The sequence below is a fragment of the Tamandua tetradactyla genome, chromosome 5, assembly GCF_023851605.1.
Source record: "Tamandua tetradactyla isolate mTamTet1 chromosome 5, mTamTet1.pri, whole genome shotgun sequence".
Classification (NCBI taxonomy): domain Eukaryota; kingdom Metazoa; phylum Chordata; class Mammalia; order Pilosa; family Myrmecophagidae; genus Tamandua; species Tamandua tetradactyla.
In genome coordinates, this window is record NC_135331.1 from 19,223,228 (window position 1) to 19,241,809 (window position 18,582).

Here is an 18,582-nt window from a genome sequence, read left to right on the forward strand (position 1 = left end):
AGGCCGTGTAATGGGAGGGAGGATGACTTCATAGGGGAAGTCAGGCAAATCTTCTCACTGGGAGGGATGTTTTGAGCTGAGATCTGAAGGATGAGTAAGAATTCTCTAGGTGTGATGTGGATGGCACTTGGGGTGAGAAAGAGTGTCCCAGGCAGAGAGAACTGACACTTCCAAGAAGGAAGGAGGAACACATTGTGCTGTGTTCCTCCTTCCAGGGCCAGACCCTCTACCCTGGTGTTCATGGCATCCCTTGCTTGCACAGAGTGAGCCCTTAACTACTGAGTGGCTCAAATCCAAATCCTCTCTCCCAGGGATTCTTACCTACTTGGGGATCTGAAATCCCTTTGAGAATCTAATAGAAACCTGATAGTTTAATCCAGGGTAGTGGACATAAAAACAACCTGGATTTAAGGGGGTTTATTGGCTTTTGAAACCCATTGATTGCTGGCTTCAGAGAGAAGCATAAATGCTGGAGTTTGACATTCAAGCCTCTTCTACAGCTCCAGAGTCTTCTCTGGCTGCATTCCTGCCCCATGAACTGGGCTGCTTCTAGAAACAGGCCATGTTCTCTCCCGAATCCCTGCCTTTGCCTCTATGCTGTCTCCTCTACCTGGGACTCTCTGCTCCCACCCGTCTCCTGGAGAATTCTTATTTACCCTTCAGGAAAGCTCCACCATCGCCTCCTGTAGGATTCTTCCAGTAACCTCTCAAACAGGATTAAAGAAATCCTCCCCTCCCTCAAAAGCTTCCCCCATGAGAGCACTGGGCATTCTGAATTCTGGATTCTGCCTGTTTAATTGTGTTTCCTCTCCCCACAGAACTGGGAGTTCCTTGAGGGCAGAAGTGGTGGTTCTTCCTGGACTCCCAGTGCCGACAGCACTGCGCTCTGGTAGATTCTCAGTAAAGATTTCCTGATTAGATTGACTAATGGAGTGCCCCAACGTTAGCTCCAAGCGCTCACTTCCTAGCTTTGCAATTTTGATTCCTTTGTGGCCCAAGGCCCATGCAGGAACTTGGGACTCCAGCTGACTTCCCAGCAAGGGACTCTAGTTCACCATTATGGGTACAATCAGAGCTCTGATACGCAGCTTACTGGCCAAGAGGAGCTACCTTACAGAGATTCACTTGAACTAAATCCCACACTGAAGCAGCAGGCCCTTTAGCTTTTCTGGGAGGCTTTGTGGACTACCTCTTACTATTAGGTCACTCCCCCTTAACCCCAGCACCCACTGAATATCTCTTCTTACTTCTTAGCTGGCATTCATCAAGCACTTAATCTGGGTAAGACCAGGCCCTCAGCTAGACTTTTTAAAACCTTCTTACTCAAAACTGTGGTCTGGAGACTAGCATCAGTGGTCCCTTGTAAGAAGTGGGAGCAAGAAAGAAGTATAGAATCTCTGGTCCCACTTTAGACTGCATTTTAACAGGACTCTTGAGAAGCCCTGGAGAACACTGCTTCTCAGTCTTGTACATTGGAACCACCTGGGGAGCTAAAAAAAACAGAAAGAAAGAAAGAAAGACTGGGCACCATCTCAGAGCAGTTGAATCCAACTCAGAGCCTAAGCAGCAGTAATTTTAAGAAGGGCCCAGATGATTCTAATGTGTAGTCAGGTTTGAGAATTGTGGGGATTAAGTGATTCATCCTCCTGCTCCTCATCACTGCCATCAGCACATCTTTCCCCTATGAAGTAGGTGCTATTATTGCCCCATTTTACATATGTGTAAACTGAGACTCCGAGAGTCACTTATCAGAAGTCTCAAAGTTTTGTAAGTGGAAGAGCCAGGAATTCACACCCAGGTCTGCAGCCTCCATCCTGAGCCCACACTCTCTCCTAGCAAGGTGAGCCCTTCTACCTCCTGTGCTGTACTAATGCACACGTTTGTCTCCCGGATGGGTATCTTGTTCCTCCAAACTTAGCTTTTAATTTATTTAGGATGAAGCTGGTCTTTTACAGGACTGGCCCAGAATTCTGAGACGAGGCTTAATTTTCTTTGGTTCCTAACTTCTGCCTTCTCCAGAACACTTAAGCAAAACTATTTTGGTTTAATTCCTTTTCATCCATGCCTCCCCTTCTCCACATTATTCTCCTCCTCCAGTCTCTTCGACTTACAATCATCAACACTTGACTCTGTGTCCCCATGGCTCAGTATTAGAAAAAGTGACTGCCCAAGAATGGACTTTTCAGCCCAGGAAAGGCGCAGCTGTTATCTCTCCTTAATCAGATGCCTCCATTTTCTCCCCTCCCTTTGTCAACAACCAGTGTCTGGAGCTGATAGAAAAGTCAGGGAATCAAGTTATAACTCCCCTGCCTCCTCAGTGCTGTGTGACCTTAAGTGGATGCTCAGCCTTCTCTGGGCTTCAGTTCCTTGCCGTGTAAAATGAAGGATTGTCCAGATAGCTCCATAAGGTTAGTGTGTCTGTAAATTTAACTTTGACGTTCCTCCAGGCTGGAAGAAAAACACTGGCTTTGCTATTTATTTCAAATAAAGTCACTTAATCCCCAACTTCAGCCTCCTTTGGGGACTGGCTGCATAGGCCAGTCCAGGGCAGTTTATCAAAATGCTTATTCCTGGTCTCACATGGGGTATTTTTCTGCAGTAAGAAAAGAAAAAGCAATATGGACAATGCTGAGTTTTTTAGCAAGTGAAATTTTGGTAATTCAAGAGTAAATTCTTTATTCTGAGATAATACCTGTGCTGGTTTGAAAGGAAGTATGCCCCCTAAGAAAAGCCATGTTTTAATATAAGTCTCATTTCTTAAAGGTAGAATAATCCCTATTCAATACTGTATATTTGAACCTGTAATGAGATCATCTCCCTGGTTGATGTGATTTAGTTAAGAATGGTTGTTAAACTGGATTAGGGGATGACATGTCTCCACCCATTTGAGTGGGTCTTGATTGGTTTATTGGAGTCCTATAAAAGAGGAAATATTTTGGAGAATGAGAGATTCAGAGAGAGTGACACTGTGAAGCAGAGAGTCCTTCAGCCAGCGATCTTTGGAGATGAAGAAGGAAGATGCCTCCCGGGGAGCTTCATGAAACAGGAAGCCAGGAGAGAAATCTAGCAGATGACGCCGTGTTCGCCATGTGCCCTTCCAGCTGAGAGAGAAGCCCTGACTGTGTTTGCCACGTGCCTTCTCACTTGAGAGAGAAACTCTGAACTTCATCGGCCTTCTTGAACCAAGGTATCTTTCCCTAGATGCCTTTGATTGGACATTTCTTTAGACTTGATTTAATCGGGACATTTTCTAGGCCTTAGAACTGTAAACTTGCAACTTATTAAATTCCCCTTGTTAAAAGCCATTCCGTTTCTGGTATATTGCATTCCAGCAGCTAGCAAACTAGAACAATACCTTTCCTACATTTGGGATTTGAAATGTGCTTCCTTTTGTGAAATGATGATAATTTATGATAGGTGATTCTTTTTGTAAAAAGAAGTCTGCATGTGGCAAACTGACAGCTTCTATTTATTCTGTTTATTTTAATTTTAAACGTTTCACTTGTTTGTGAAAACCCAGTGTCTAGGGACACTCATTTCTAACTTTGAAAGAGGTCAGTCTCCTAAGTGAGTAGGATAGATGGATAGATGGACAGATGGCTCAATGATGCCTTGAGGGGTGACTGAGAAGGGTCTCTAATTTCATGGGGATCCCCTTCCTTCTCCCTCATCCCTGCTGTCCTGCTCCCCACACCCCTTCTTCTTTCTTCCCCTTCTCTGGTTTGTCCTAACACAATTAATCTGCTTGGCTCCCTGCCTTCAACTTACCTGTTTTGGCTTCTTGGCTTGTCCTGGATCTGCCCTCTGAAATGCTTCCTCCCCTCTCCTCTTCACCTCTCCTTATCGTCCAGAGGAAAACTCACAGCCTGCGTCTTTCCAGAAGCCATCCCAGATAGTCACCTGGTGGAGAAGTCCTTTCAGCTCCCACAGTATCTAGATATTTTGATGGCCATTACGGGTATTTCATCATAGGAGTTATCACGGGCTTCACCCTTCTTTCATTTACTGCCTTTAGTTGTTGAAAGCCCTGGGGAGTGCGCTGGGCACCGGCGGTGTGCAGGGATGAGCAAGGTAGGAACCCAATGCGGGCGGGCGGGTGGGGGAGATGGGGCTCTGAGAATGTAACACCAGGTGATGGCGGATGGGAATCGGAAGACTCCCTCTTTGGGCTGTGGTCAGAGGAAGAAGCATTTGAACTGAGATCTGAATAAGGAGAAGGAGCTAGCAGTTGTAAAATGTGGGACCAGAATGTTCCATGCAAAGGCTTAGAAGTGGAATCAGCTCAGCGATTTTGATTAACATTTATGAAGATAAAATGCAAGTGTCTTGTCACTGTTCGTAAACTTCCTCGAAGGCTCCTCATTACCCTAAGGATAAAACTTCTGACCACAGAAGGCTGATTATGGCCGGGCTCCCACCTTTCCCTCCAGCCATAGTTCCTACCACTCAACCAGCAAATTCTGGACTCTCCTGTTTCTCAAACTTAAACAGGAATCAGAATCCCCTGGAAGTCTTGTTAAAAATGTGGATTGCAGAGTCCCATCTCCTGCGTGTCCAGTTGATGAAGTTGAGAGTGGAGCCTGGGAATTTGCATTTTTAGCAAGTTCCCAGAAGATGCTGATGCTTCTGGTCTGGAGACCAGGCTTTGAGAAGCACTGCTGCACTCGAAGCAGGGTGGGCTCTGCCCTACCTGTGAGTTTTATACATGTAAGGAGCTCTCCTGCAGTGTTCATACTTTGGGTCTGATTTTCCCTGATTGCCCCCACACAGGGTAAAGTACTCCTTCTATGTGCATCCTCAGCCTTCTGCTGTTATATCATTGGTCACATCACCGAGTGGTTGCCAGCGTACTTGTCTGTTTCCCTACTGAATTGTGAGCTGGTCAAAGGCAGGGCTGTTTCCTCACTTACTTGTTGAAACCTCAGCACTTGATACAATCCCAGGCACACAGTCTGTGCCCAATCAATTCTGTGAATGTATTCAGATAATTAGAAAGGGCACATAATTGGAATTACTTTCCAGGAGTCGGCCACACTCCCTGTGGTTTGAGACCAGAGTGATATTAACAGGTCCACTTAATATGAACTCTGGCTTCATTCAGCCCCTATGAAAATCCCCAGAGTTAGGAGGTGATGAACTTCTGTCTTTCCAGGTTCATTCCATGGTCCCTTCCTTATTTTAAGTTTCTGAAAGCAGGGAATCTGGCTCTTATATCTGAGTCTCCCCTTCCTCATCTCTTAGGACATCTAGCCCACCAATAGAATCTCCTGCAATTGCTGCCATGCAGTCAGCACCCTGTTCTTTGTGTTTGCTCAATCACAGGTTGTAAAGGTGGTTCAAGTGCCTCTGACCCAGCATGACGCAGGTAAGGGGACTGTTAAGAGCAGGCTAGCTGCTCAGCCAGAGTCAAGGTTACAGCCACACTAGACATTTAGTACTGAAATGCTTCCATTCCACTCAGTGCATCGCTGCTTCTCTGATCGCCCTCCAGTGCCCACTGTCTGCGCTGACCTGACCACCACGATCATTTCTCTGGGACCTCTGCTGACCCATGCCCAACATCTGTCTGATTGGTCAGCTCCATGCCATACAAGCTAAGACTCTTTAATAGATTCCTGGTTAAGAGTGTGAGTCTTGGGCTAAGAGAGATCTGTATCTGAATGCCAGCTTCTCCACTTTAATGCCTGTGTGATCTTGGGCAAGATGCTTCATCTTTCTGGGCCTCAGCTGCCTCATATACAAGAGAAGACTCACAATAGTGCCTGTCTCCTTCAGTGTTATGAGGATGGAACGAGATGGTGCATGTAAAATGCTTAGCCCAAATGCAAGGTAAGTCTCGGTTGACACATGCTTGTATTTCTGCTGTTATTAAAATTATTTTTATGAATGTTCTAAGGAAAGACAAATAGAGAAACTGTACCATGTCACCCATGGGAGGACCCTTGGAGATTCTCCAGCTCAGGAGTTGCGAGCACAAATGCTAACAAGGTCCCAGGAGGAAATGTGCATGCACGAGGGAGGCAGATGAGATGCAATTTGGAGCGGTAGGGTCTGCGGCAAAACGGGAACCTTTGCCTGACCTCCTCATTCAAGTTCTCTGTTTCTAAATACAATGTGGACATTAAGCAAAGCACATCTTAGGCCAGATTCAGCCTGTGGGCAACTGGAATGAAACCTCCGAGAATGTTAACACCTTATTTCATAGATGGGGAAACGGAGGCCCAGAGATAGGCATGAGAGTTGCCCGAATTCAGTGGAAACCAGTAATGTGGGGGCATGTAAGCCCTCCGTGCATGGCCCAGCCTCATCTGAAGTCCTCCTTGAAGTAGATGGGGCTGAGAGTCATGAGTTTGTTGCTCAAATTCCTGAATAATAAGCCTAGGGAATTTTCTATTAAGTCTGGTTGAGAGGGATTTTTAAAAAATAGTATTTATCACTTTTCTAGTAACAGAATTCTCTGACATTTATTTTAAGCACCATGCCCCCAAAAAAGATTTGTCCTAGACATACTGGCTGTATGACCTCAGACAAGTCCCTTCACTTCTTACAGAGCTTGCTTCAAAGAGCCACTGCGAGAATTGAATGTGAAAATGTGTACAAAGCGCTTATACAGAAAGGGAAGATTAAATGCTCCAGAAGTTATTTTGGGCTTATGGGTTGTCAGTAGCTGGCATAGAATCTCACTTACTTTGTAAGGCAAACTAAGTTTCCAGGAGGAAAATGATGCATTAACTACTACTGTGGTCACATCACAACACCAGCTATCGATTTGTTTGGTAATTATTTCTGCAACATTCCATTCCAGGGGCAGGGAAGGGAGAGTGCTGCTGCAGAGAGCTTTCCCCAGTGCCTCTGGCTGTGGAAGATGCCTGAGGTTTTCTCCCAGCTCTCCTGCCTCCCGTTCTGCCTTCTTCAAGGGTGTATGAACAGCCTTGGTTTTTCTCTTTGTTGTCCTCTTGCTTTTTTTCTCAAACCAAAGGTCAGTTGCCGTTGTCTTCTGCTTCAAAGCATTCCAGGAGAGAATTCTGTGTTCCGGTCAATAGAAAAGAAGCAGCACACAAGAAAAAGTGAGCCACACTCAGAAGCTGCAGCCTGTCTCTAAAAGCAAAAGGCACTTGAGGCAATATATAATATATCTGCACACTCACACATCGCACACTCCTGCACACACACACGAGGAAATAAGGTGGAAGGATGCTTTCAGATGCAAAACTAGATTCTCTTAGGCAAGTTCCCTTTCCACCTTCCTGTTCATAGGAACATGGATTTGTACATCCACATTTAAACTTAGTACAGTAGATGAGATGCCTATAGCATGCATATGCCAAAAGTATGTTGCTTATACATAAAGCAGCTGTTACACACGTCTGCACAGGAAAGCTGTGTAATCAAATACCAGCTCTGCCCCTTACTACCCTTGGAAAATGCAGTCTCAGGCTGTTACACACAGAGAGGCAATACAATGTAGCATCATTGTGTACTGGGCTGTTACTATGTATACTTTTTAAAAATGGAATAACTCAAAATGAGAAATATTTTTAAAATAAAAGGTTAAACCATATATATTTTTAATTACCTATGGGGAGGGAAGGAATAAGGTGGACAGGGCAAGTGTCTAAACTTCTGTGAACCTCTGAAATAATGAGTTGGTTTTCTAGCATTCTTCTAAGGTACTACTGATGTCATTATGGAGTTTTGAGGGATGAATAGGAGTTTTTAAGATGGACAGGGAAGTCAGCAGTGGCAGTTTTCAATGATTCAGAAAGTTATGGAACAGCATGGGGATACCTGGAGGGTGAATTATGAGCAATTTGGAATGTCCGGAGGGTGAAGTTCAAGGACAGAGACAGAGGGGCCAGAGAAGACAGGAGCCAGATCATGAGAGCTTTGCAGGTGACATAAGGAATTTTGATGCTTTTCTTAACAGTTTTGGGGAGTTAGCAGAGGGTTTCCAGCAGAATAATATTAGCAGTCCCACAGTTTGGGAGAAAATATCCAAGAGGGAGTCTGGAGAAAGACTGGGCAGAAGTCAAATGTTAGTAGCAGGAAGACAAGTTGGGAGGCTGATGCAGTCATTCTGTGGAGGGATGATCCCTTTATTCAAAACTTGGTTTGGGGCAGTTTCCTGCCCAGCCCTGGACCTTCTTCAGCTTTGTATCCTACAATAAAATAAAGATGGGGGAGGGATGGTGCAAGGATAGTTCAGTGACAGAATTCTCACCTACCATGTGGGAGACCCGGGTTCACTTCCCAGCCTGTGCACCTTCCTCCCAAAATTCAACAAATGGTGCTGCGATAACGGGATAATCACATGGAAAAAAGAATGAAATGTGACCCCGCCATACAGCATACTAAATAAATTAATTAAAATGATAGCCTTGGAGATTTATATCCTGTCCTGCCAACTACATGCAAAATACCAGATTTCCTGTACTACACACCGTGAGGCAAGTAGTTTTTGCTACTTTTGCAGGAAGAGGTGGCAGACTATAAAAGTAGCATCATTTGTAGATATGCAGACTGTTTAACAGACAGTTCTAATAGGGACACAACTTATAGAGGTTGGATGCACGTACACCCTCACCCAATGTTAAACTTTCCTTATTCTGTTGCTGGAAGTCAGTGTAGCCTAGAGGTAAGCACATGAACTTTAGAGTAAGGCAGATCTGGATTTGAATCCAGACTTCGCCACTTGTGAGCTGTGCAACTCTGGGCAAGTGGCTTTACCCCACTGAGCCTCCGTTTTGCAATCAGCAGATTTCAGACAATAAAGTTCCTTTCTCATAGAGTTATGACAAGGATTAAATGAAATGATGTTATTAAGGGTTTAGCATACGTGGTGACTAAAACATAGAACAGACCAACATGTACTTGATAAGTCCAATTATTATTAATATCTGAGACAGCAAGGAATGCAATTGTCTTATACTGTCATGCAACAAGGAATGGAGGATTCTTATAGTGTCACTCCACAAGGACATGTATTGTCCATGTTAGTGCAGGGGGCATTTGAAGCAGTGCGCATCAATAAATGGACAATAAATGGCAGAAAGGGGATTTAGATTATTCACAAGGTAGAACTTCCAAGAAGTGAGAATTGATAAATCCCGAATAGTGCAATTATTATTTTTATCCCTATCTATGTAAAGAGATACAAAATCTTCTAATTTGAATTGCTTAACACCATCCTATTTAAAGGCACAAAGACAGATGAATGGGTCTTATTATCATATTCCATTATCTCAATAATTACTTGAATCTTACACTGTTCACTGGACTTTTGGAAATAGGTACAGACCATCAAGTACCCTTTATCTCTTGGTGCTGGTGGATAATGATCTGTCCCATTGCACTCAGAGGTGTCCTGGACACAGAGAGATTAAGCGGTTTACACTAGGTAACACAGTGAGGTCATCGAGATGGGATTTGAACTGCCTCAGTAGGAGCAGTAGCTATTTCTCTGAGTTGGAAGTGCTGCTTCTTTGGGTCACTGAAGGAAGGACGTATAAGAATTTCTTCAGTCTCCACAAAGTACCTCAATCTGAAAATCCTAGAGTTACTTCTCTTTGGTCTCCCTTTGTTAAAATGAAAGAGCAATAGCAATTAGGAAAAGAAGCACCCTCTAGACATGGATGACAACTTGATTTATCTGAAATGCCAACCCCAGTGAATTAGCAATCGGTTCTCTAGAAGACTGTGTTGAGAAGGATTCTGAGGCTACATCGCAGAAAGAGTGCTGCAATGGATTAGTGATGCCTGCCATCAGCTGTGTGCAGAGGAGAAGCTGCAATTGTGCCACATATTTGTGTTCACTGCCCAGCATATTGTTAGTATTTGGCTTGTGGTGGGGACTGGCTTGCACCTGGAAAAAAAAATAGAGAGCAATACCCTGACAAAAGGTGACACAAGATGGCTATATTTTGATAAAGTGATGAAGGGCCTGGAGTTTGGGGCATGTTGGGGAAGGCAGACCTAAAGCAACTTTGTTAGGGTGGAAGGAGGACAAACATTAGGCTATGGGAACCCAGAAGATAAATTAGACTGTGAGATCCTTTAGGGAAGGGACCATGTTTTGTTCATTTTTGGAACTTCCATGCCCAGGACTGTGCCTGAACAAGATTAGGCATCAGTGAATGATTATGTAACTGATCACCGTCTGACTTAAGAAATTGACAGGTGATGATGGCGACGTAATAGCTATTCCTTAATAGACACTGACCATGAATTGGACACTGTTGCTAAATCCCTTCCAGGTAATATTTCCTTCAGCCCTCACAATAACTCCTTGAAGTTTCCACTAAGCTCTCCGTTTTGCAGATGGGGAAACTGAGCCAGAGGTTAGCAATACTCCAAGTTCATCCAAATATTCTACAGTCTGTACATGCATTAATTTCTTTAACCCTCACAGCTAGTTCCTTTAAACATAGGCTCTTTAATCTCTATAGAATCTCTGTGTTACGGATGGAGAAACTGAGGCATGCACAGGTAGTCACTCCTCCGAGATCACACAGTAGGAAATGACTGAACTCAAACTTGAATCAGGCAGTCTGGCTCCAGTGGCAGATTCATTACCTGAGACCCCCATTTAGATGCTCAATCACCTCAGTGGCTCATTGGTACTCACTCACTTTTACATTCTACCCGGGTATGTTTACTATCCTAAGGACCCCCCACACACACACACAAAAAAAAAAAACCAGAAACTTTTTTAACAGGCCTCCTTTGTGTCCTTGGGTGAGTCACTTAGGTAAGAGCAGATTCCTGTCCCACCTCACCTGCTGCTGTGGGGTTCAAAAGAGGCAGTACCATGGGAATGGAGTTTTACCAACATTCTGAGAATTTAAGAACAGCTGGAGAGGTTGTTTGACCTTGTGGAGTGTGATCCCACTGACTGATGACTCAGTTCAGACCCTAAGTGTCCCAAGGATGATTTTAAATACCCCAGCCTACTTAAGGAGCCAGCTGTCAAAAAAATTTAAGATGACATCAGCTTCAGGGTAGAAAATAGGGCTTGAGAGCAGTCAGAGAATGGGAGTATTTGACCAAAGCGGGGTGGGGGTGTGGGGAGCTGGCCTCCACTTCTTTCCATGCCCACACTCCCTAGTCGTCTCCCACCTCCAGACGCCCTACACACCCAAGCCAGGAGATGCATCTCTAGCTGTTGACCAGAAGGGGTCACTGCAAAGCAAAGCAGCACTCTAAGGCCCTCTTATAAACCCACCCATGAAATTCCAAATACGCACATATCCAAATATATATATACCCTTCTGGACCCATACTCTAGGGTTTTTTCCATCTTCTCCTCCCCCACCCCCACCCCCCACATCTTGTTCTCTCTGCTTCCTCTTTCTCCCTTCTCCCGTCTTCCTCTCCTGTTCATTTTCAAAGAATTTCTCAAATTCACATTGGTGGCCTGGTCCCCCATTGCCATCAGCATCGGCAAGAAGCTTGGGCTTATTCCTGCTCCTGGCCGGAACCTGGTGCCAGGTGCTGGGGCTCTTGTAGACTCAGCGAAGCCTCCTTCCAGGAGTTTACAGCCTTGGTGGGGGTGCAGAGGGGTGGGGCAGCTCTGCTGGGATTAAAGGGCTCGAGGCAGAGATGGGCTGAGGGGGTGCAGCAACTTTTGGCTTTCTTAATGAAAACCCTGGGAGGAAACGAGAAATTCTGACCCTGATGCTCTATGTCTGAGGTTTATTTATGATTCTAAACCTCCGCTTCCTGGGATTAGGATTGAACTAGGAAGGGGTAAAGGATGGGGAGGAGGGAGTGAAAAGTTGACTCCTCCCATAATCTTCGGATTCTGCGCTCCCCCCAAAGCCCTCCCTATAAACGCTTTCTTTTCTAAAAGGGACTCCCTTCCCCAGGCAAGCTGTGTTAAGAAAGTGCCTGCCGCCGAGTTCCCAGGAGTGGCTGGGGGCGGATGGGGGAGTGGGGGCGGGGGTTGCAGTCCTTCCTCGGGACGGGTCTGGCTGCGAGACACAAAAGACATATCCCTTACAGCGCCGCAAGGACAGATGTAGCGCTGCGCCCCTCTGCGGGCGGGGGCCCGGCTCGGCAGATGGCGAGAAGCTGAATTGGGGAGGGGTTGTCCATCAGACAGCACTTTCTGGGTGGTGCTGATCTCGCGGTCCCCGGGGCACTGGCAGCAACTCAGGGGACCCCCTTTCCGGGTCTAGGTAGTCCAGAAGTTGGGGGCGTGGGGGGGGGGCGGATTGGTTTGGGAGGGTAGGTTAAGTTTTTTGCCTCCCTCTCACTAGGAGATCCTCTACAGGACTTCTTTCTGAAGGGGTTGAGAAGGGAGGTGCCCGGAAGGCACACGAAGGAGGCGGGCGGGGGAAGAAGAGAGAAAGCGCCGGGAAGCACAATCTCCAGCCGCGTTCGGGGTGCCGGGATTGCGTCTTCCAGGCTCAGCGCTGCAACTCTGTCGCCGCGGGCCCTGGTGACAGGCGCACGCCCCGCCCTTTCTCCTCCCAAGACCTGCGGGCTTTTGTTATGCAGATGGCGGCAGGAGGCTGAGCGGGAGGGGGAGGGGGAGAGGGCTGGGGGGAGGAGGAAAGACGAAGAAGGAGGGGAGGAAAGTGCAGCTCGCGCGACCAGCCTCCTCTTCCAACGTCACATTGTGCGAGAGACAAAACCCGGGCGCGCCGGAGCTCACACGCGCACGCACACCCGGGCGACCCCGCCGCCTCTCCTCTCCCGGCACTGCCGAGAGAGCCAGCACCCCCCAACACCGCCCCTTTCCCTCCTGGGGCGCCCGGCCTCAGCAAGCTCAGAGCGCAGCCCAGAGCCCAACCTCAGAAGGTGAAGAAAAGCCGGCGGACGAGCCTTCTTTCTCCGCTGCCTGCCCGGGCTGAGGCGCCCCCTCCCCCTCCTCGAACCCCCGAGCTCTCCCACCCCACCCCTCCGGGTGTTTCACACGGACGGAGCCGGGAGCCGGGTGCGCCCCCCTGTTTGGAATCCACGCTTCAGCACTTCGGACAGCGCCCGCGGCCCGGCCCCTTCGGGTTGGCTATGGCGAGCGTTCAGCAAGGCGAGAAGCAGCTTTTTGAGAAGTTCTGGCGAGGGACCTTCAGAGCGGTGGCCACCCCGCGTCCCGAGAGCATCATTGTCGCCAGTATCACGGCCCGCAAGCCTCTGCCAAGGTAGTGACCTCCTTCCCCACAGGGGAGCCCCTGCTGATCCCCCTCTCTGGCCTGTACCCCAGAGCCCTGAGGGGTGGATACAGGGGACTGGGCCAGGATGCCTGCCTTTTCCTGTCACTCCTCGGTATCTCCGGCTGGAACGTGGGAACTAATTGCTTGTGTGGAGTGGACGCTAACGAGAAGGGATGGGGTCCTTTGTGGGAAGGGGCAGTTGACATACTGAGATCCCCGTTTTGCTTTCTTAGGGTGGGCAGTGACTTTCTTAGGGTGACTGGCTCTAAGAAACTTTTCTTGGTATTGCAGGGCTCAGAGGGCGGGATGGGGGGGTGGGTGGAGGTATGGTGGGTTTCCTGTGGTTTGGGAGTGTTGTGTAAGAAGGGAGGGTGAGCGTTTAACAGGCTCCAACAGTGTTCAGAGACAGCAACACATTTCTATACTCAGCTCAGAAACGAGCGAGCTCTGAACATTTTGACAAAAGCCCATATGCTGTTCCCTCAAATACACCCAAAACATCACCCTCCTCCACGCCTTTCTCACTGCTGCTGCTGCTGCTGAATTCTCTCCTCTCCAGCATCCAAACCGAGGATTCTGAGCTCAAGAGTCAGGGAGAAGCCTTCCAAGACTGTGAAGATGGTCTTGGAAGAGTTTTATTTGAATTTTCAAAAGGATCCGATTGCTTTGAATTCAGTGTTGGTGGTGGAAATGGTGTGAGGTGGACAGAATAAGGGAAGAAATTCAAGGAAGGCAGAAAGAGGGAAAGCAGGACGTGGGGCAGAAGGGAGAAGAGGGTGAGGGAAAATGGAGGCATTCCAAGACAGAAAATCCAACTCTTCAAAAATCATTCAATTTAGTGGAGTTTGAGAATGAAAAGGGAAAAGGCTATGCCCTCTGTCAGGGAAAATCAAGGCAGTATGAAAACTCATCTTTTGCTGGTGTTGGACGAGTGGTTCAGTGGGAGAAAAAGAAAGAAGTGGACCTGGGGGGGGGGGACACTTGGGGGATTTATTAATCCTGGCAGCCTGTATCAGGGAGTAGATTGAAACATGTCTTGAAAAGTGCTTTAGACAGAATGTCTGTTCTGTCTAAAGCACAACGCAATCTGAACTTTGCAGTGGGTGTGGGATGGAGGACTGATGGGCCATCATACCTAAAATAAAAAAAATAATAAAAAAAAAAAAATCACACCCAGACTGGAGAACTTTTCCCTTCACAGTTTGATAGAGACTTGGCTCACACCAGTCTCTAGAAAATTGGGTGCCCCGTGTTGGGAATGTATGGACTGGAGACATGCTGGCCCAGCAGGCTGTAGCAGGCTGCAAGCAGCAGCAAGACAGTGTTTGCAGACAGGAGGGAGGGGGACAGCTACTGACACAAGCCAGAGAAGGAGAACAATGACACCAAACGCTATCAAAAGCTGACGTTTCTCTGCTTGGAATGAGTTTCTTTCTAGAGCGTTTTGACGTCAGTGGTTTTATCTTCCTGGGTTTCTGCCGTGTGTTCCACCTTTGGAGTGCACATGCTGTTGGCAAATCAGGTGCTGCGCTGGCCAGAGAAAATGCCCTTGTAGAAGGAACTAGAGAGGAAATTGCATTGAAAACTAGAAGTGTGGCATTTGGTTCAGAGTCTTCCACCTACTTCAGTGGTGCAGGGAGAGGAGATCAGATTCCTGGTGTGTTTTCGTTCGAAAAGTCATGTCTGATTTCTACCTTGTTTGGTACCTTCATCCTTTGCCTAGTAGTCTGTTACTTTCATGCCCTTTTCTTGTTCAGAGTCTGAATTGGCCACAAGGGCTCCCAATGCCCGTATCTTTGAGACTCTCACAATAACCACCTCTTCCCCAACCCACAGGTATCACCTCAGTCTTGGTGTTTTTCTAATATCCTGAGTCTCTTTCTCCCCTGGAAACCAATCCTGAGTGAGAGTCTGAGCCACAAGCCCCTGATTTATGTCAGGCTGGAAGGGTCCTCTGTAGAGTAAAGTCTAGTTTTACAGCTTTTACTCTTGTTTTGGGAGTGGAGATGAGCAGGGAATATTTGTATCAAAGCCCTCAGGAAAGACTGCATTTGGGTTGCCTTTTAACTGACTGGCTAGAAAAAACCCGAAACCTCTCCATTCTCACCCAAACTAGGCACATCCAGTGATGGTCAATTTTCATCTCCTTTCAAATATCCTACTTACCTGAGGGTGAAAATGCTGTTTCTAAAGCATAGCTCTTAGAAAGGGAAAGGGCAGAGATTCTGGCATAGCTTCAGCTAGGACCCATTTGCTTCCTCTAGAGGTAATTTGGGGCTTGGCCACCTCAGAAATGTTGTTTACTTCCAAGAGTCAAACCTATCTCACAGTCAGTAGATCTACCCAAATAGCTGTCTGCAGACGCATGGGGGAGGGGACGGATTAAGTAGCAGCCAGTCTTTTGGTTACACTCTTAATATGTGCTTATAAATGAGGGCCACCCTGTGAATGAACTCCTCCAGGATATTTTAAGTCTATCTCCAAAGATAATTTAGTACCAGGACAGAAACATACATTCAGATGGAAGCATTCATTCAATTTGTTGGTTTCACAGCACTATGCATACATCATACAACTGCACACCAAGCAAAACCTCCCTGAGTTACCCCTCCTCTTCCCCTCCACCTCGGTGAGGCATATTTGATGAGGCAATAGCTTTATAATGTATCAAATTGCAAGCAGATGTCTGACTCAAATGTCAGAACAGTATAGCAGAGTGGGAGGCAGTATATCATAGCGGTGAAGAGCTCAGCCTTGAGTGTCAGACAAACTTGAATTTCTGTCCTGGCTCCTATCATTTACTCACTGAGTGTCTTGAGCAAGTGGCTTAACCTTGCTGAGCTTGTTTCATTGTTTTTCAAAATAGGAATAATAGCCACCCAGATGATGGGTTTCGAGAACTGAGTCAGATAAAGTACTCTGCACAGCATGTGGCACATGGGGACTGCTTAATAAGTGTTGGCTCTAATAAAGCAAATAGCTCTGAGCTTATGGTGGGCGGAAGGAAATCAATGATTCCTTCCAATATTATGTTCTCCGTGGCTCCCCATTCATCCCCCCCACCCCACCACACACATAATACTAACGATAAAAATTGTAGGATCTCAACTCCAAGCAGGCAACTAACTACACTGAGGTGGAATTAAGAGACATGAGGTGGAGGGGGCACGAAAGGAGGGATTTGTTTGCACAGTTCCTCTCCCTGAATGAAGATTAGCTGCCTTCCGATCTGTCTTTTGGGAGTGGTGATAGTGAAGAGTCATCTGGCTTTAGAGTTGACTCATAGGGCATCCTTAGGAAGCATTCTTTTGGTTTGCATAGAGGTGACTAGGTACCCAGTCTAGAGGGGGTCCAGGCTCTTTGAAAATCACGATGTAATTTCCTTGGTTCCGTCGAATCTAGAATGACTAAGTAATTTTTGGTCTGGACCAGAACACAGTTGAGATTGAAAAGGATTGTGGCTCATAATTATTCCAGGACAGAAGCCCTAACAGGGACAGTCCCAAACAAATCAGGATATGGGGTGTCCACTGGCCAACCTCACGGTCTGCCAGCTGGAAGGGAGCCAGCATAAATCAGCAAGACACTTGGCGTGTCCCCCACCAAAGAAGTGTAGTCATTTTGCCTGGCATTAACTTCACTCTCTTTGTTAATTGCTTGATCCACAAAAGTTTGTACTTAAGAAGTTTCTGCTCCAAGTAGAAAACCTCGTGTTTGAGACCAAACTAAAATAATATCGACGAATAGCAGCTGAAGATTTAACGAACACGTCAAAATCCTTTGAAATTAGTATATCAGTTGTTTGTGATCGCAAGAGTGTTTACAAAGGGCTAGAAAAGCTGGCCCCTTCAATAGAAAAAGTGTTCCCTTTATAACACATCTGGCATATTATTCATTTTCTTCGAAAATTCTTTCTAGGCAGAGTAGTCCAGAAGCAGACTTCAGCCCAGCCCTATCCAAAGGATCATAAATTCCAAACTGTCAGAGATTTTACCGCATGAAGGAAAGATGGCCAAATTGGAAGGCAGGGAAAAATGCGTCTGAATCGTTTAGTTCAAGACTCCCCTTTGTGCCAAGAGACCAGTTAGCACATTTACGCTGACTCCATCCTCAGGAGCAGGGTGAGGGGGTGTTGGGAGGTGATTTCCTGACTGCTTGTGCTTAAGATCCAATGTGCCCGGTGTCATAGAGAATGCCTGCCCTGGACATGAGTGAACGTTTTTCTCTGGGAAGGAAGTGCTATTGTTTGGGTCAAACCTTTCTCTTTGTGAAAGGTGGGATTTGTTGAATGGGGTCCAAAGGTCAGCGGGAGATCTTTTCTGTGTTCACGTGGCACACATGGTACCTTAGAGAATTAGGATGTGGTAGATGTTCAGTGAAAGTTGGATGCATTCATTGAATGAGGACTGCTGGTGCAAAACCAGCAACGGATTAGCTCTCTTCTAGCCCCACCCCCAGTCCTGATTAGCTGGGGATTCTGATCAATGCAACCCAAGAGAGGGAGACATTGCAAATAAAATTGACTTACTAGTGTTAGAATGAAGCTCTCTGGATAGAAGACATCTGTCTGGCTGGGAAACTAGACATGCTAGCTGGCTTGGGGCCAAAGGAGTGAGATGCTGCCTGAAAGTGTTTTCTAGGTGCAGGAGCTTAAGTGCACCCCTTCTGTTAAGTGCATCCCTTCTCCAGGCCATCAAAAAGGGGGGAAATCCCTAAAAACTTGCCTCATATTATGAGACAAGAAGTGTGGATCTTGTGACCTCTGCTCCATAAACAGCTCAGGCATGCGACGCAGATACAATAAATTTTTGAACTATCCTTTCTTTCAGAGTGGCTGCATTTACCTTTCTGTGAGGTGGAAGGATTGGCAGGGGCTTAACAAAACCAGGGTTCTTTAATTGCTTGTTCCTAAGTCCTTCTCTGAGGTGTGAGAGAATATTTCTGAGATGGAAGGAGTAGAGAGTAATGGTTAAGAGTCTGGGCTCCCATGTCACGGGCACCCAAGGCTCAAATCCTGCTTTGCCACTTCCGAGCCATGGGAATTACACGTTGACTTCACATCTTTATGCCTCAGCTTCCCATCTGTACAACCCTAATCTCGTGGGGGTGGTAGAGGAGAGTAAGGATTATTCATACAAAGAGCAGAGCACAGTGCCTGCACAGGGCAAGCCCTCCCCGAGCAGGTGTTTCTGTTTTTATGACATGTGCTACCTGAGGATGTGCAGAGAGAGGAGGGGGCCAAGTCACCATGGGAGCCTCTGGGATGCTGGCGGCCCTCAGCCTTGCCCATCCCTGCATGCTCTGTTCATTCTTGAGTGTGGTCATTCCCTGCAGGGCCACTAGGGATCTATATGGCTATTTAGAAAACCTGATGGACACCACCACCCCCCCACCCCCCCAACCTGCGCCATGCAAAGTAATCAAAAGA

General features: G+C 46.8%; 1 protein-coding gene and 1 long non-coding RNA gene across 2 annotated transcripts in view; one reads left to right on the forward strand and one right to left on the reverse strand.

Annotated features, from left to right (window-relative positions):
* Window positions 1-6,764: 6,764 nt before the first annotated feature.
* Window positions 6,765-10,803, reverse strand: LOC143682280 (uncharacterized). The gene is made up of 2 exons (XR_013175065.1): window positions 10,718-10,803; window positions 6,765-7,025 (listed from the first exon to the last, which is right to left on the reverse strand). It is a non-coding gene; the product is annotated as an uncharacterized LOC143682280 (long non-coding RNA).
* Window positions 10,804-13,011: 2,208 nt separating this feature from the next.
* SRRM4 (serine/arginine repetitive matrix 4) overlaps window positions 13,012-18,582 on the forward strand; it is a 149,521-nt gene continuing 143,950 nt past the window's right edge. Inside the window, exon 1 of the mRNA XM_077159967.1 lies at window positions 13,012-13,142. Coding sequence (XP_077016082.1) covers window positions 13,012-13,142 — 131 coding nt within the window. The remainder of the gene's footprint in view (window positions 13,143-18,582) is intronic.